At 51.8% G+C, this 14989-nt stretch overlaps 9 protein-coding genes across 9 annotated transcripts; 6 read left to right on the top strand and 3 right to left on the bottom strand.

Annotated features, from left to right (window-relative positions):
- Window positions 1-10: 10 nt before the first annotated feature.
- Window positions 11-803, top strand: SAICODRAFT_94796 (riboflavin kinase). The gene is made up of 3 exons (XM_019171955.1): window positions 11-191; window positions 250-525; window positions 580-803. The coding sequence occupies exons 1-3, from the start codon at window positions 50-52 to the stop codon at window positions 699-701; spliced, it is 540 nt and encodes a 179-aa protein (XP_019022835.1). The 5' UTR covers window positions 11-49; the 3' UTR covers window positions 702-803.
- SAICODRAFT_143043 (methyltransferase) lies at window positions 633-2016 on the bottom strand. Its single transcript, XM_019165504.1, has 2 exons — window positions 1875-2016; window positions 633-1807 (listed from the first exon to the last, which is right to left on the bottom strand). The coding sequence occupies exons 1-2, from the start codon at window positions 1897-1899 to the stop codon at window positions 825-827; spliced, it is 1008 nt and encodes a 335-aa protein (XP_019022834.1). The 5' UTR covers window positions 1900-2016; the 3' UTR covers window positions 633-824.
- Window positions 2017-2097: 81 nt separating this feature from the next.
- SAICODRAFT_66701 (NTF2-like protein) lies at window positions 2098-2906 on the top strand. The gene is made up of 3 exons (XM_019170255.1): window positions 2098-2216; window positions 2277-2319; window positions 2373-2906. The coding sequence occupies exons 1-3, from the start codon at window positions 2214-2216 to the stop codon at window positions 2753-2755; spliced, it is 429 nt and encodes a 142-aa protein (XP_019022833.1). The 5' UTR covers window positions 2098-2213; the 3' UTR covers window positions 2756-2906.
- Window positions 2907-4036: 1130 nt separating this feature from the next.
- Window positions 4037-5073, top strand: SAICODRAFT_8650 (uncharacterized protein; the record flags this gene model as incomplete). The annotated part of the gene is made up of 2 exons (XM_019171437.1): window positions 4037-4415; window positions 4466-5073. 2 exons carry the CDS (start codon window positions 4037-4039, stop codon window positions 5071-5073), a joined length of 987 nt encoding a protein of 328 aa, XP_019022832.1.
- Window positions 5074-5250: 177 nt separating this feature from the next.
- SAICODRAFT_94792 (phosphoglycerate mutase family protein) lies at window positions 5251-6041 on the top strand (the record flags this gene model as incomplete). Its single annotated transcript, XM_019171954.1, has 2 exons — window positions 5251-5322; window positions 5374-6041. The coding sequence occupies exons 1-2, from the start codon at window positions 5286-5288 to the stop codon at window positions 6039-6041; spliced, it is 705 nt and encodes a 234-aa protein (XP_019022831.1). The 5' UTR covers window positions 5251-5285.
- Window positions 6042-6276: 235 nt separating this feature from the next.
- SAICODRAFT_20379 (kinase-like protein) lies at window positions 6277-8879 on the top strand. Its single transcript, XM_019166250.1, has 3 exons — window positions 6277-6455; window positions 6510-6603; window positions 6654-8879. The coding sequence occupies exons 1-3, from the start codon at window positions 6408-6410 to the stop codon at window positions 8708-8710; spliced, it is 2199 nt and encodes a 732-aa protein (XP_019022830.1). The 5' UTR covers window positions 6277-6407; the 3' UTR covers window positions 8711-8879.
- Window positions 8880-9156: 277 nt separating this feature from the next.
- SAICODRAFT_20378 (uncharacterized protein) lies at window positions 9157-10807 on the bottom strand. Its single transcript, XM_019166249.1, has 2 exons — window positions 10333-10807; window positions 9157-10281 (listed from the first exon to the last, which is right to left on the bottom strand). The coding sequence occupies exons 1-2, from the start codon at window positions 10535-10537 to the stop codon at window positions 9182-9184; spliced, it is 1305 nt and encodes a 434-aa protein (XP_019022829.1). The 5' UTR covers window positions 10538-10807; the 3' UTR covers window positions 9157-9181.
- Window positions 10808-10913: 106 nt separating this feature from the next.
- Window positions 10914-11360, top strand: SAICODRAFT_142982 (uncharacterized protein). The gene has a single exon (XM_019165503.1). It carries the CDS (start codon window positions 11036-11038, stop codon window positions 11258-11260), a length of 225 nt encoding a protein of 74 aa, XP_019022828.1. The 5' UTR covers window positions 10914-11035; the 3' UTR covers window positions 11261-11360.
- Window positions 11361-12450: 1090 nt separating this feature from the next.
- SAICODRAFT_59202 (WD40 repeat-like protein) lies at window positions 12451-14910 on the bottom strand (the record flags this gene model as incomplete). Its single annotated transcript, XM_019169665.1, has 1 exon — window positions 12451-14910. The coding sequence occupies one exon, from the start codon at window positions 14908-14910 to the stop codon at window positions 12451-12453; it is 2460 nt and encodes an 819-aa protein (XP_019022827.1).
- Window positions 14911-14989: the final 79 nt, after the last annotated feature.

Raw genomic sequence — 14989 nt, 5'->3', positions numbered from 1 at the left:
CCTCACCTCCCAAATACAGCTTCGTCGAATCTTTCCAAAACAGTCAGAAATGCATCCAGCAGCCCTCCACGTCTCTTCTCGTCCCCTTCTTATCGGCCCCGACGCACCGGAGTCACCGTATCCTATCCGCGTCGAGGGCGAGGTGATCAAAGGCTTTGGCCGTGGTTCGAAGGAGTTGGGTATCCCGACAGGTAGAATGGAATCATATTCGTGCCTTAAATGAGGGCTAACGGCATGAACGTTCTACAGCGAACTTGCCGGAACATGCGATCGCCTCAGTCTTGGAACATGCCGAGAGTGGAGTCTACTACGGCTGGGCAAAGATCATCCCCAAGGACGAGGCAGCCGTTGCGCAACCAGTCTACCCGATGGTCCTGAGTCTGGGTTTTAACCCCTACTATAACAACACCGTCCGCTCTCTTGAGGTCCACGTCCTTCATAAATTCCCCCAAGACTTTTACGGATCGACGCTCAAGATCGTCATACTGGGTTTCATTCGTCCGGAGCAGAATTATCCATCATTAGGTATGTAAAACTCGTTCGGAATATGAATATGGTTTTAATGAGTATGACATACAGAAGCGCTGATTGATGATATCAACTTCGATGGAAAGGTGGCACAGAAGTGCCTGGAGAGACCGGCGTATGCGGTGTTGAAGGATGATGAGTTCTTTGCGGCTCAGCCGAAGTTGGGAGCATGAGTCACGTACGAGATCAGCGATGAGAGAGCATAGATGTGTGAGAGCGGAGACAGTGGTCCAACATATACCCTAGACGAGAGAGCGAGCGCTAAAGTCTTTTCTAATCCAACTCTACCACACCATCTAGTTGTCCAGCGCCTTTCTAAACTTCCCCTGCAACCAAATCCGATACATCTTCTGCTTCCGTGCCCGATTAACAATCATCCTCCTATCAACCGCATTCTGCTCAACAACCATTCCCTCCCCACCCAAAATCCCCTCGACCTCATCGTTGGTGAAGAAGTAGACCCGAGTGCCATCGCCGCGGATGTAGAAGTTGGAGTCAAGGAGGCGGTTCTTTTTGAAGCGGAGTTGAGTCATGTCGTAGCGGCCGTAGTCGCGGAAGAGGACGAGACCGCCGGGTTTGAGCATCGTCCTAATATTTCTGCGTGCGTGCTCCCACTGTGATGGTGCGAGAGCAGAGAGTACGAAGACCAATACGATGATATTCACCGATCCGGGCTCGACACCAACCGGCAACGCCCCACTCGGCTCCGCCAAATCCCAAACCTCCGCCCCCGCATGTTTAGGGTCAAAGTACGGCGACTCTCTTACGACCCTTACCGCCTCCTTCGAAAAATCACACCCAATGACTTTGAGATCTGGGTTCTTGTTGTTATTGAGGACTGGAAACATCGTGTTACCAGCTCCACACCCGACCTCCACGACCACCTTGGGCCCGGCCTCGGGGAGTGTGCACGCCGCGAGTTCAGGGAACTCCTGCGCCAACCATGCGCGGTCCTTGAAGAAATTCTCGTTGTGTTGGGAGTAGAATGCGTCCCAGAAGGAGGCTGGGTCACCGTTATACCGTTCCTTGTCCTGTTCGGGAACGGGGTCTTGGAGTTGTCGCTCGATACTTTCGAGCGCAGTGGCTTCTTGTTCGGGGCCCCATTCGACGTGGTCCCAGGCGTTGTGTTCGAAGACTTTTTCCTCGTCCGTTAATAGTCTTGAGCCGAAAGTTGGGGTATTGGTAGGATTCTGGACGTCGACGACGGAGGAGGTGACCTTCTTCTTCTTGAAGGGATCTTCGATGGAGGGAGAGGTGAGGGTCTCCTCGACGGTAGCAGCTGCTGGTAGGTTTAGAGAGGTATCCATTGTGATGTGGAAGGGTCGAGGGAGGTGTAACGTCGATACCTGGTATTAATAAGGTTTGGCCCATCTTCAGTTTTACGAAAGGCTAGTGGGCATAATCGATAAGAACCGTGAAGAAGAAGGACCCAAATGGAATCACTTTTTCAGGACCTGATCCCTTGACTATATTCTGTAAACATTAGGGCATTTTCATGAGATAGTCTCCATGTATCATGACCACGATATCTGCGCAATTCCTGCAGCAATGTAGAGAACCGGCAACCATCAATAAGACGGTGGTCGCCGTGACGGCTGTGATTCTGCGCTCAACAAACCGAACAAGCAACCAATTGGGATCGTCTACAGCTGGACTGGAGCTCTCAAGACCATTCTAATAACATAATGGTGAGCACCATGATGCGATGCCTAGCGCTTCCCAGCGTCCAAAGCTAATGATCCTCACAGAGCACTACCGTCCCACCCACCCTTGTGGAAATCTCCGCCCAGGGTATGCAGTTCCTTCCGAACATCTCATCCTTCACGATACTAACTACCGTCCAGGCGCAGAAGCTTTCGTACCCCTCTACTACAAAGTCCTGGACACAAACCGCTCCGTAATCGGCCGCTTCTACCGCCCCACCTCCACCATAATCTGGAATGGCCGCCCTTTCACCCTCGAATCCTTCGTCAACGAATACGCGACCCGTCTCCCCACAACCAAACACGAAGTCCAAGTCATCGATGCGCAGCCCATGATTGGAACGGTTGCTACTGCGGCGAATGGGTTGATGGTCAGTACGATTTTGGTGAATGTAAGTGGGACGGTCAGTTATGGGGGTGAGATGCAGGTTAGGGGGTTTAGTCAGACGTTTGTGTTGAAACCGGATCCGGAGAAGATCGGGACGTATTATATTGGGAGTGATAATCATCGGTTGGTAGTGTGAAGAGAAAGTTTTGCGGAACGGGGGTTCTGGTGAAACGGGAGGATGGACTGCACTGAAGCAAAACGAGGTGCGGGTGGGTGGGCATGTCCGGGGTAGTAAATGAAGGATGGACAATGTTCAGGCATCAGGAGGTGAGAGGATTGAAGGCGTTGAGCATTGCGCTCCGCTGCTATTATCTGCCGAGAAGCATATAAACAGACAATAAAAATAAAATATTTATAACGCACAATCGATTACCTTCCCCTCCATGATCCCATCCTCTGACGCAATCTACTCGACTGCTGAGGGTCGTTATCGCTGGTTACAGTATTTTGTCGAACGCTCACGCCCCAACCGAAAGCGCGGAACGTGCCGGGTGCGTGGGAGAAATTGAGTGACGCACGGCAGCTGCGCTCCACACAAACTTAAGGCTTGGTTCATGAAGGTCGGACCGAACAGGTTGCATGCTTCCGTCTTGGTCATAGGCGGGATGGACAGTCTGATCCGGTCCGCACCAAGAAAGAGGAGGTCGGAGGAGACTCCTCCGCTCATCTCTTGCGCGGCCGTCAATCACATGCACGGGTACCCAGAACAGCTGCTTGAATGCGAACCTTGCGAGACGGAGTCGGCATGTGCCAGCAGTGTTTCAAAGTGAACCTTATTTCCTCCACACCTAGTTACCGGCCGTGTTTGTTCCATTGAAGAAGCCTTAAGCTGGAAGGCTTGAGGTTTCACGTGTGCGCGGCTCGCAGTCTGGGGTTAGAGCATTGCGGGTTGATCTGTTTGTTTGGGATTCATGATTTGCGGAGGTCCTGGCATCTCAGGTGCAGCCCCGGGCTAGGCGGTTGACAGCGGGAGCATATGCATACGTGTCATGTCGAGGAGAGACGTATGGACGAGCAGGTGCTCTGATATTGATCTGACCAATCTGACTCTTGGGAAGGTCTTGTACGAAACGCGCAGCGGACCAAATCACCTCAGTATCTATTGAAATGAGCGGCCACGTCGATCGGTGTTCCCATAGATTTCATTCTTTATGCCGCGGAGCGTTAAGACCCGCTATGCGTTGCAATGGTTTGGGCTCCGGATATATCAGGAGGAGAAGGCGAAACACGCTCAACAGAGTGATTTCGTCTTCGTAAAACAGGGTCTAGAAGATAGGCGCACCCAGCCCTTGTTAACCGCGTATATAGGTATCGGTGTTCCCCGTCCCGGGAACTCGGTAGAGCAGTCGTACACGATATTCTGTTACGGATCAGTGAAATACGACGACTCAACCCTTTGCAATTGCACACAACGACTATGGATGGGGTACTTTCTTACGCTTTTGCCTACGATCACCCTTCGCAGCATTCGCATTCGCATTCGCAATCGACCTCGACTCGGTATCCTTCCGGATCGTCTTCGAATTCAGTCCTGCGCGATCACTCCCTAGGCTCGGCATCGCCGGATTTCTTCATTCCCTCATTGATCGTGTCGTCGTTTATGGCTGCTGCTCCTCCTTCCGCTCCTGTTACTGCTCCGGTAAGGAAAATCGCTACTCCATCAGTGCCGTTGCCAAAGCCTCGAGCACAGAGGCCCGCTGAGCCTCGATTCCCCGCTATGACCAAAGGTCCCAAGTGGACCGCCGAAGACGATGCTCTTCTTCATAGCTTACACGCAGATGGTGTACACTGGAAAGGTGAGTTATTTCTGTGTCTTGGCGATGGATCAGAAGCTGACAAGTGGTAGACATTGCCACCAAATACTTTCCAAATAAAACACCCGAGGCATGTCGGTGTCGTGTGAAATACAACAAGCAACGTGCCATAAAAAGGGCGTTCGACCCCAAGAAGACTGAAGCTATGTCTGCTCTGATGTCCACTCAACTTACGCAACCTGAGCTTCCGGTCCCTCAACTGCAAGCAACGTTCATTCCTATTTCCAATTCCCAATCGACCCCCTCCTCCTCGTCACCCAATTGCAGGGAGGAGGCGCCTGGGGACACTTCTGTCATGGACTCTTATGCGAGAAATAGGAAGAAGATATGGTCTCCTATTGCCAATGAAGCCAATGTGTCATGGGAGGATGCTGAGAGAGTGGTGTTTGGACATGGTTTAGTCCCCACTATCACGGATCAAGGTTCACCGCTTGACGTCCCTATCCGTGAAGGCAGAAAGAGAAAGGCAGAAGACGTCCTCAAAACCGAGCGAGGCATCCGGAGAGGCTACAGACAGAAAGTGAAGGAGGTGGGCCCCATATACTCATCCCCTGACAACGAAGGACGACTTGCGAGGGCCATCGACGTTTGTTTCCCCACGTTAAGACAGTTGAGGATGAGGGAGGTGATCTTTGATTGATGGTCACGGTATCGGCATGGCTTAGGGATTCTGGATATTCTATTGGACTTTTACTTCATAACGAGCAGTATCTGAAAAATGTATGGTTGTAACTTGAGAGTTTGTTCAGAGCCGCGTATAACGTAATCTTGCAGCTGTTTGGTTCCCCACGGGCCAGCTGTACAACCGAACTCCAACGAGCAATACCAATTAGCCAACCGATCAGTACGACAATGCCTAACTACCCAAGAGTGTTTGTGGTCCGTCATGGTAAGAAGTCCAAGTCTACCAAAAAAAATGGGTGTTAACGATTGCCTTCAGGTGAGACCGAATGGAGTTTGAACGGCCGTCACACCGGAGCCACCGACCTACCATTGACACAGAACGGAGAGAAGCGTGTCAGACAATCCGCCGAGGCTCTCGTCGGCGAAGATCGGCTCTTGACTTGTTCGACCATCAAACGGATCTTCGTATCTCCGCTCCAGCGTGCCAGGAAGACTTTGGAGCTGTTTCATTTGCCAAAGAACATTCCGGTCGAGGAGACTGAGGATATAATTGAGTGGAATTATGGTGAATATGAGGGTGTTACGAGTAAGGACATTCAGGCGCAGCGGGAGAGGGAAGGGAAGGGACGGTGGAATCTGTGGAAGGAGGGATGTCCGGGTGGTGAGTCTCCTGAAGATGTCACTAAGAGACTGGATGCGTTCATTGCCCGAATCAGAAAAATTCAAGGAGAAGCGGTGGAGAAGGACGAGCATGGAGATGTCGTGGTTGTCGCTCATGGACATATTCTTCGAGCTTTCACTGCTCGCTGGATCGATGATCCCATTACGAGCGGAAACAAGTTCTTGCTGTCGGCTGGTGGAGTGGGAGTGCTGGCATATGAGCACCAAAGCTTTGACGAGCCTTGTGTGGATTGTTGGAACATCACGGACGGAAAGGGTGTTGGACCGACGATCAGTAGGCCCAAAATTCCTCATATTGGATGAGGCGGGAAGCATTGCGGCGGGAAGCTGGGCGAAACCACCGCGTAAGATCGAATGAGTCTTTATCGAACACAAAAATATCAAGGTATATCTCCATCCATTGATACCTCCCAATGTCATTCCCAGGCAGCAGATGACGGCCGGGCGGCTTGACGGTGCTGCGTCCTGCATGCGCCGGCACCAGGCATGCGTCGTACACTCGAGTTCTCGGTGTTTTCGAGATACCCCAGTCAAACCGTCCGTCAACAGCATTTCAACCTTGGAATACAATCAAACAAGTTCAACGCATTTGGCGCATTCATTCGGCATTCCGGCGAAGTCAAGCTCATCTTTGTATTTCGTGAGTGAACGCAGATCAACACCTCCTTTATGCCATCGCGGGCACAGAGTGCAGCTGAGCGCAACGAAAAAGCATCGGTACTTGATTTCATGAGTTTCAACAAGTTTGCATGTGCTTACAAATAAGTACAGGTCGCCGCAGCTTACAATGAGCTCTTACAAGCTTTCTCAACATGCGAAGTTGACACTGTAGGGAATTACGTCCTCGGATCCTTGATTGGCAAAGGTCCGGATCTCTTATACGAATTTCTGCTCCATTACTCATATCAATGTTAGGATCGTTCGGAAAAGTCTACAAAGCGACCCACCTGCCTACGTCCGCTACGGTTGTTGTTAAATGCACGCCCAAGACCGAAGCCGCGAACCTCGCTCGAGAGATCTATCATCACAGAAGACTACATCATCCACATATTGCACGACTATTTGAGTATATATGCACGGAGGAGAATGCATGGTTGGTAATGGAATACTGTTCGGGAGGTGAGCTGTTTGATTATTTGTGCCGGAAGAAGAGGTTGCCTGAGGATGAGGTGAAGCGGTTGTTTGCGCAGATATGTGGTGCGGTTGGGTATGTGCATTCCAAAGGCTGCGTACATCGTGATTTGAAGCTGGAGAATATCTTGTTGGATAAGCATGGGAATGTGAAGCTGGTTGATTTTGGTTTCACCAGGGAGAACGACCCCGGCAAGTTCTTGGAGACCTGGGCTGGGACAACTGCATATGCGCCTCCAGAGATGATCATGGGTGGGAAGTATGCTGGAGAAGCTGCTGATGCTTGGAGTACTGGTGTCATTCTACATACGCTGCTCACTGGTGAGTTGCCGTTTGATGACGACGATGAACAGAACATGCGAAAGAAGATCATCAGTGACGACATCAAGATACCTATGGATATATCGGAGCATGCGTCAGCGCTGATACGGATGCTATTGAACAAAGATCCCGTACGGCGGCCAACGATACAGCAGGTGCTGGTGCATCCCTTCCTCGCCGAGCATGGACCTAATCAATTGCTCTCGGTCAAAGCGACGTGGCCTGTCCCGTTCACGGCAGCAAGAGAGACAGAACTTCTGGAGAAGTTATCTGTGGTTGGCGTTGATACCAAGAAGATGCAAGCCAGTGTCAAAGAGAACAAATGCGACCTGCTGGCGGGTTGGTGGTGGCTTGCATGGGAGGAAGAAGAGAAGAAGGCGAGGCGAAGAAAACGGAAGGAGGAGAAGAAGCTTGAAAAAGAAGTTCAAGATGATGCACCGAAGAAGAGTAATCGAGGTGCATCTGATGAAGAGATCGAGAAGCTTAAGGAAGCGGCGAAGTCGTTCAAATTTCCGCCTGGGAGCGTCGAGGATAAACCACTTCCAGATATAAAGGTCGAGGAGCACGAGCTGGACAAGAAAGGGAGTGTGTGGCAAACGATCAGCACCTCTTCTAACGGCAAAGGTCGGAAAACGACACCGAAACCAAAGCACAACCGACGGCCCAGTCTTATATCCTCCTTGAAGGCTTGGTTGACGGATACCAATCGCAAATCGTCTAATGTTACTAGCCTTGCCCGCTTGAGCACGGAGCCGACGGTGTCTACATCAACTGGATCAAACTCGATAGGCAATCAGATCGATGAAGCGGCACTGAACGCGTTTGTTCGCTCGCAAACAGCGCCTACGAGAGAAGCGAGGCGACTGGAACGAAGCGGTGTCCCGCCACGACTGGCTTTGGTCGGCCGCACCGCCTCTCATAACCGCGTGGAAAAGTCACCCCTCTCGGGACCACCCTCTGGATTTTCTTCACCTCGGGCGCCGTCTCGGGCTCGCCGCCCATCGGATCTGCGACGGAACAGTACAAGCTCGTCAGTCTCGAGCTTCAGATCGATACGCCGGAATTCACATTCGAAAGCGAGTTCAACATCAAGCAATGCAAGCAGTCAGATGAAAAGTGGCCGTAGTCCCGGATTCGTGAATGCGATGACTGTACCTGTCACGCCTCCGCCTCGGCATGCTATGTCGTATGGTTTTCCTGATGTAGGTGGTTCGTCGGGTGTGGTATTTGGGAGACGGAGGAGGAGTGCCTTCGCTACACCAATGGCAAGTCGACGGAAGTGCAAACAAGGCGGCAAGGGTGGATGGGGTGCTATTGTTGAGGAGGAAGAGGAAGAGGAGGAAGGGAGCGCTATGGAGGATCATTTTACGGAAGGTGATGGTGAGGAGGAAGAGGAGGATGCTTTCGAGGATGAGGGTCGGCTAAGTGAGGATCACAGTGGTCATGGAGGTTCACTGTATGTGGATCGTGTCAACTCATGGAAGAAGAGGAATGAGGATAGCTTGACAGCATCCTCCTGAGGATGGAGGCTTGTGTGTGTCGGTTGGCCTGTCGGGGTATCTGGCGGTGGCGACGGTGACGGCGTTTGGTGTTTCCATGATCTTATCGGGTTTGGCAGTGTCTGGCAGCATATCATTAGTGACACTTGCATTCATACAGGAAAATGTATCAATCGCTTTTCAATCTCGGTCGTGTGCAAATCGTAATCACGATCAAAATCGTGGACTGTAAGTTGACAAGATCTAGAGTTTGAACCTAGGCCTGTCGCATTTCCATATGCATAAAGCCAGCGATTAAAACCACCCAATGACAAAACAGTGAGGTTACAATGATACAAGAGAAGAATGCCCTCGTTAGCCGTGATCCATCATCGAACAAAGACACGCCGTTACCCTCCTTCCATCCATAGTTACCTATTGCGCCAGGAACCGCCGACGTGTGACCCCGGTAATGAGTGGATCACGTCAACCATATCACTTCGCCATCCTTACTCACTCGCCAGTTCCACCTGGCCCCGATCCAAACTCACTCGCAAAGTAATCATTGGCCTGAAACAGTTCCACCGGAATCATCTGTGCATCCTGGTCACCAAGATCCTCCAATGCCGCTGCAGGGTCTGTCTCATTCGCCCAAAAGATGTTCTGACCCTCCGCCACAAGATATCCTGGACTCAAGTCGTAGAACTGGGAATTTATTAGGACGTTATGTGGTGCTTGGCCATGGTCAGGGCCTGCAGCGAAGACGGTGTTGACTGGGGCTGCTGGACCTGTGAGGGTACCGCGGCTTGAACCTCGAGAGGAAGCATAATCGCCAGCTGTTGGAAGGTTAAGAAGACCAAGACCATGTTGACCCCTGCCAAATGTAGGCGATGGCATAGGTGAGCTTGCCGTTGCCATGTGAGGGCTTGCGGTGTATTGCACGTTGTCGAACGGGGTGCTCAAAGGGACTTCGGTATGTGCTGCGTATTGCTGAGGCAATTGAGGCAGGTAATTCCTTTGAGGTTCGACAATATACAAAGGAGGTTGACGAGGAGATGCGCTGTCTCCGCCGGTTTCTGAGCTTCTTGAGGACACTGGGGTGGGACCTTGGAGGACGTCGAACATACCGTGAGAAGAAATGATTGGTGCTTGTCGTGTCAAGTAGACGGGCTCGACAGTCTGAGCCGCGGGCGTTGGATAGAATTCGGAAAATGAGAATGATCGGGAAGATGGAAGTGACGAAGACAAAGACGATAGTTGGGACGGATTGGTTGAGCGAGGCAATTCGGGTGTGCTGTCGTCTTCTTCGTCAATGATTGCTTCGTCGTCGCTGGCACTAACGTGGGGGATCACAGTCTTGTCATCGGCAGTAACTTCCGTATCATCAGTTGTCTTTTGTTGAGGCTCTGTAATGCCCAGTTTCGTTTTCAGTTCCGCATTCTCGCGCTTCAATGCCTCGTTCTCGCGCATGATGGTTCGGGCTTTAACGACAAACGCGAGCGCTTCATTGATGATAGAGGTTTTGCTGGGCCTGCGAATGTTTTCGAGTGCTGGAAGAGCTTGGCCAAGTGCCAGATACTTGAGGTTGAGAGCATCACGGCGTTGGCGTTCCACTGTAAACAATCATGTCAGAATCAAACATGAAGCAGACCAGAGCATCTTACCAGCGTTATGACTCGCCCTACGAGCAAAAGCAATCTCATCCGGAGGGATCGTATGGCCTTCTGCGGACACCGAGGTAGAGTTGGAGTTGCTTCTTTGACGACCATAGTGCGGGTTTGTCGCAGAGGAGGCAGAGGGTGCTCCTGAGCCGCCTGTGTCGAGAGTGTCTGTGCGACGGCGAGTAGACGACGTCCTGGACGCTGACATGTCCAGAGACGGAAGCTTCGAACGGGTTGCGAAGGTTGGGGACTTCGACGGGGCTGAATATACGCGGCGACGTGGGCGAGTCCACGCCCGTGCAACGGTACAGGTGGTGAAGCTTACACGAAGACTTGTTGAGAGACTTGTGGAAACGCCAGTGGCAGAGGGCAGGACTCTTATATCATCCCACTCATTACGAAAGGGATCAAAACGTGGTTGCTCGTGCTCGTGGCCACCGCGGACAGTACTATGCCTATAGCTATGGGAACCAGTAATAATAACCTCGGGTCATTCACGGAATTCTGTGCCCCTAGCCCTCCCGAGGTGGATCAAGATCAAATGAACAGAACTCACTACCTTTCAATTGGACATCGGACCGCGGTGTGAGAACTTCAGGTGTAGCGATATGCACTTGTTTCACCTTATTTGGGGTAGGAGCTGCGGCGGACCGTCCCGGTTTGTTGATGGAACTTTTCAACGACGTTCCAGTAAGCCGCGGTCCAAATGGCCCGAGCCTCGATTACTATCGCGGTCCATTGGTTTGTTAAATCTACAGCGATGGCTTGGAGAATTCAAAGCCGTAGGTATTTATGGTTACATGGTCCGCCCTTGATGATGTCTGGGTTTCGACACCAGATCAAGAATTGCCTTCGAGCTCCCCGCCAGTTCGAATCCGTCGCGTGCGTCCGCGTGCGACCCGCAACGTGCACACAAAGTCAATGGTCGTAGGTCTTTGGGATCACCGGATGACGAAAAGACCATTCATATGCTGGCCACGAGCAGCTATGTGACGACTATAGAGGTTACTTCTCTATGTCATTGCGGACTGTGCACTTTGCAATTGAGGAGCAGATTTAAAGAGAGTCGGGATTTGGGCCGCACCTTCCTCAGCACGTCCTAATCTTCCAGCGCTGCAAGCGGCCTATGTTCATTTTGGTGTTCCACCGCCAATTCGGTAAAGTAGCTGACGTACATTCGCGTAAGGGGATCCTGGGGGCAGCTGCTCCGGAAGTGACTTACCCCGGTCATTTGAGCGTTGCAGGCCATTGCGATTGCGTAATGCTTTATGCGACTCTTGGTAACAATGGTAAACTCCCTCAACCGGCTTCCGGAACTTCCAATGCTCATATAAGATGCATATGCAGAAAGGTTCCATCTCGAATAATTACAAGGGAGCGCGCCATGTCGAGCGGCCTCGGGGCCCATGATGCTGACGTAAGCGCTTTGATGTTTAAGAGTGGGGAAACATTAGGACCTCACCCGCAGTGATACCGCGGTGTAGCTATTGCTTGTTTCGTAGATTATCAAAGGAGAAATTGATAAGATTGGATAGTAAGTAACGTGCTAGACCCTGTCTTGAGCCTCGGCATCCACTGAGAGCGAAGGAATGGACGTAAAGCAAGCGTATCCATGCCTGTAATGGCCACGATCCGTGAGCAACGGGTGCTATATTCGGGTGGATTAAACAGCTGGAAGCTCACTGACGAGAGAGGCGGTGGAGGCTAAGTAATCAGCTAGCGGCCCCACCGTATGCGCATGCGGTCGCAACAGCTTTTCGGACAAGGCACCGGCACGGTCCGTAAATGTCAACTGAACTCCAAATTTATCGGTCCAGCCTGGAATTGCCTTAGAATGCCCGTAACGTTTCTTCGACGGGTATTTGAGGGCCATGGATGGTCCGGGCTTCGCTCCGCTTCGACGTTCTTTTTGTGGAAGGGAGGGAAAATAAGAATGAATTAATGAAGCTCAAGAGAGCGTACGGTATGAGCCCGATCTCGAGACGGTTTACCCAATATGAGGTTTCTATTTTGTATTGAGAGAGGCCCGGTAGGGATGTAAGAAAAGAAAGAAAGAAAGACGCCGATCCCAGATGCAAAAGACAATATGCTAAAAGAAACTTTCTCGCAAATGTAAGACGTTCAGGCATCAACCTCCATAGCAGTCCCATTCGTCTGCTCCTCCTCGTCCTCTTGCAAACCAAGGACATCCTCCATTCCTCTCAATGTAAACTCAACAATATACGAGTCCTTCATCAACTCACCAATGCGCCCATAATGTCTCTCAGAATACGGCACCAAAGCATCCAACGCACCCTTGATACCGTCGATCTTGAGGAAGGTCTCAGGTGGGTATGACTGCAGCAAGACGTGCAAGATACGCTGAGCGACAGGTGCAGTACGTGCATTTGTGTTCCAATCGCGGATACGGATCATGAGGGTACCAACTTGCTCCTCTGCCAAGGACGCAAGGACGTCGTCAACAGCAGCCAAGCCGGTGATACTCTGCTTGTCAGCCTCTGGTGCATCGACACCTCTTGACTCATGCACGTTCTTGAACAAGTTCAAGAGACGGTGAGGTTGGTCGAGAGACATGGCCATGACGATAGCATTCCGCCAATCCTTGCGGTGGAGGTAGTTGGCGAGGGTCTGCTCCTTCTCGACCAACTCCTCTGCCTTCTTCGCATCCTCTTCACGCTCGATCTCAGAAACGTCTTCCCAGAGGTTAACCCGAGAGTCTGCACCGCCAGACACGAGAACATGGTCATCATTGCGAACAGCAAGCGACCAAACCTTCTCGTCATGGTTATCAAGCGTAGTCGCACACTCGCCACTCTTAATCGTCCAAACCTTAACGAGACCATCACCACCCGCAGATGCAATCTGCAACCCAGCAGTCATGAATGCAACCTTGAGGACAGAGTTCGTGTGTCCCTCAAACGTCCTCAAACAACTGTAATCATTCAAACTCCACAACTTCAAAGTCCTGTCTCCGGAACCAGTAGCGATGACTTTCTCATGGTGAGAGAACTTCACGGACCAGACACCGCGCTTGTGGCCGCGGAGGACACCGACGGGCTCTCCATCGTCCAGAGACCAGATCTTGACGGTGCGGTCTTGGGATGCGGTGGCGAATAGGGCGTCATTAGGAGAGACGTCAATGGCGTTGATATCTTTGTCGTGTGCTTTCTGGGTATACAGCGCCCTGGGCTTAGCCCCAGCGGTACGTGGTACCTCCCATCTCTTAATCGTCCGGTCCTGAGATCCAGTCAACAAGAACTTGGGCGGCGCTCCGTTCGTGGGTGTTCGTGGCAGCGCAATCGCACCAATCGACTCAGCATGACCCGTAAACGTCGCAAAACATTCAAACCTTTTCTCCGGATAAGGGTTATTCAGATCGATCCGCCATAATCTCGCTTCATTATCCTTCGCTCCAGTCGCCAACCATCCACCCTCGAAATCCCTATCCAAACAGATAACGATATCTTTGTGTCCGTGTAATGCGCCAGTATCAAAGCCGTCGGTATTGATGATACGAACTTCGTCGCTGTTGGTGGCGATGGCGAGGTGGGTGTCGTTCTCGCCGAGGTAGGTACAGTCGATGACTTCGTCGTGGTGTCCCGCGATGCGCTTCAGGACTGGGAGGGTCTTGTCGGAGGTGGAGTGGATGATGAGGTTTTCGTCGGTGAGGACGGAGAGGAAGAGCTGGGTTGTGGGGTGGTAGATGATGTCTGAAATGCCGATCTCGGGTCGGGGTGGGGTGGACGCTTTGCCGACCTCCTGACCAGTCTTTGCCGACCACAGTCTTACGACACCATTCTCACCGCCGGTGTAGATAACCTGCTCCTTGGGATCCTCCGTGAGCGTGCCTGCCGACAGATATCCAACCGTCTCCAAGGACTCATACGTCGGAATGGTCTTGATGAGCTTGAAAGTCTTCATATCCCACACATTCACAACCTTATCTCTTGAACCAGAGATCAGGGTCTTGCCATCCTCCGAAAAGTCCAATCCACGGATAACGGACACATGGCTGTCCAACACTGCGATACAGGTTCTCTTCACCAAGTCCCATACTCTAACTTTGCAGTCGTCCGAACCTGTCGCCAAGTACCATTTTCCACCGCCCTTCTCACCCCAGAACTTCAAAGCTGAAACAACACCACCGTGACCCTTGAAGTGGTGAGTGACGAATCCTCCGTCAACGTCCCAGACCTTTACTGCACCTTCCGCACCACCAGTCGCGACGAGGGTCGATGTCGGATCGGCGTCCATGACGATGACAGGGGCTTCGTGCGCCTTGGTACTCCGGATCAGCCTTCCGCTAGGCAATTCGTATGTCTTCAATTGTAGTGATCTCGAGCAGGTCAAGAGGTGTGCGCCGTCGGGAGTAACAGTAAGCGTTGTAATATCCGAGTCTCCCTTGATCTCCGCAACCCTCTCTCCAGTCGTCATATCCGTAATCTGCACATCCTCTCCCAGGGTCGTCGCCAATGTTCTACCATCAACAGCGAGCGCAACCTTGCCACCAGTGTAAATCGGCTCGATAGTGCGGGTCGCCTTGAAGCTCGTCTTGAGCGAAGGAGCTTTAGCGAGCGACATCTTCGCAATTGAACTCTCGGTGATTTGCGACTTTCTGCCGAGGCGACGTTACTTCGAGCTTATTTCCAGATTTTTGCTG

The sequence above is a fragment of the Saitoella complicata genome (genome assembly GCF_001661265.1).
Source record: "Saitoella complicata NRRL Y-17804 unplaced genomic scaffold SAICOscaffold_18, whole genome shotgun sequence".
Lineage (NCBI taxonomy): Eukaryota > Fungi > Ascomycota > Saitoellomycetes > Saitoellales > Saitoellaceae > Saitoella > Saitoella complicata.
The sequence above is the reverse complement of the archived record's forward strand: the minus strand, read 5'-3'. Positions and strand labels throughout refer to the sequence as shown.

What these genes read in the sequence shown, in the direction of transcription:
- SAICODRAFT_20379 (XM_019166250.1), top strand. Translation starts at nt 6,408, where the DNA reads ATGCCATCGCGGGCACAGAGTGCAGCTGAGCGCAACGAAAAAGCATCG. An exon ending in AGCGCAACGAAAAAGCATCG is followed by an intron (nt 6,456 to 6,509) that starts GTACTTGATTTC and finishes AAATAAGTACAG; the next exon opens with GTCGCCGCAGCTTACAATGA. An exon ending in CGGATCCTTGATTGGCAAAG is followed by an intron (nt 6,604 to 6,653) that starts GTCCGGATCTCT and finishes TATCAATGTTAG; the next exon opens with GATCGTTCGGAAAAGTCTAC.
- SAICODRAFT_94796 (XM_019171955.1), top strand. Translation starts at nt 50, where the DNA reads ATGCATCCAGCAGCCCTCCACGTCTCTTCTCGTCCCCTTCTTATCGGC. An exon ending in GGAGTTGGGTATCCCGACAG is followed by an intron (nt 192 to 249) that starts GTAGAATGGAAT and finishes AACGTTCTACAG; the next exon opens with CGAACTTGCCGGAACATGCG. An exon ending in GCAGAATTATCCATCATTAG is followed by an intron (nt 526 to 579) that starts GTATGTAAAACT and finishes TATGACATACAG; the next exon opens with AAGCGCTGATTGATGATATC.
- SAICODRAFT_142982 (XM_019165503.1), top strand. Translation starts at nt 11,036, where the DNA reads ATGGCCCGAGCCTCGATTACTATCGCGGTCCATTGGTTTGTTAAATCT.
- SAICODRAFT_20378 (XM_019166249.1), bottom strand. Translation starts at nt 10,537, where the DNA reads ATGTCAGCGTCCAGGACGTCGTCTACTCGCCGTCGCACAGACACTCTC. An exon ending in TAGGGCGAGTCATAACGCTG is followed by an intron (nt 10,282 to 10,332) that starts GTAAGATGCTCT and finishes GATTGTTTACAG; the next exon opens with TGGAACGCCAACGCCGTGAT.
- SAICODRAFT_66701 (XM_019170255.1), top strand. An exon ending in TGTGGAAATCTCCGCCCAGG is followed by an intron (nt 2,320 to 2,372) that starts GTATGCAGTTCC and finishes ACTACCGTCCAG; the next exon opens with GCGCAGAAGCTTTCGTACCC.
- SAICODRAFT_143043 (XM_019165504.1), bottom strand. Translation starts at nt 1,899, where the DNA reads ATGGGCCAAACCTTATTAATACCAG. An exon ending in CCAAACCTTATTAATACCAG is followed by an intron (nt 1,808 to 1,874) that starts GTATCGACGTTA and finishes ACCTACCAGCAG; the next exon opens with CTGCTACCGTCGAGGAGACC.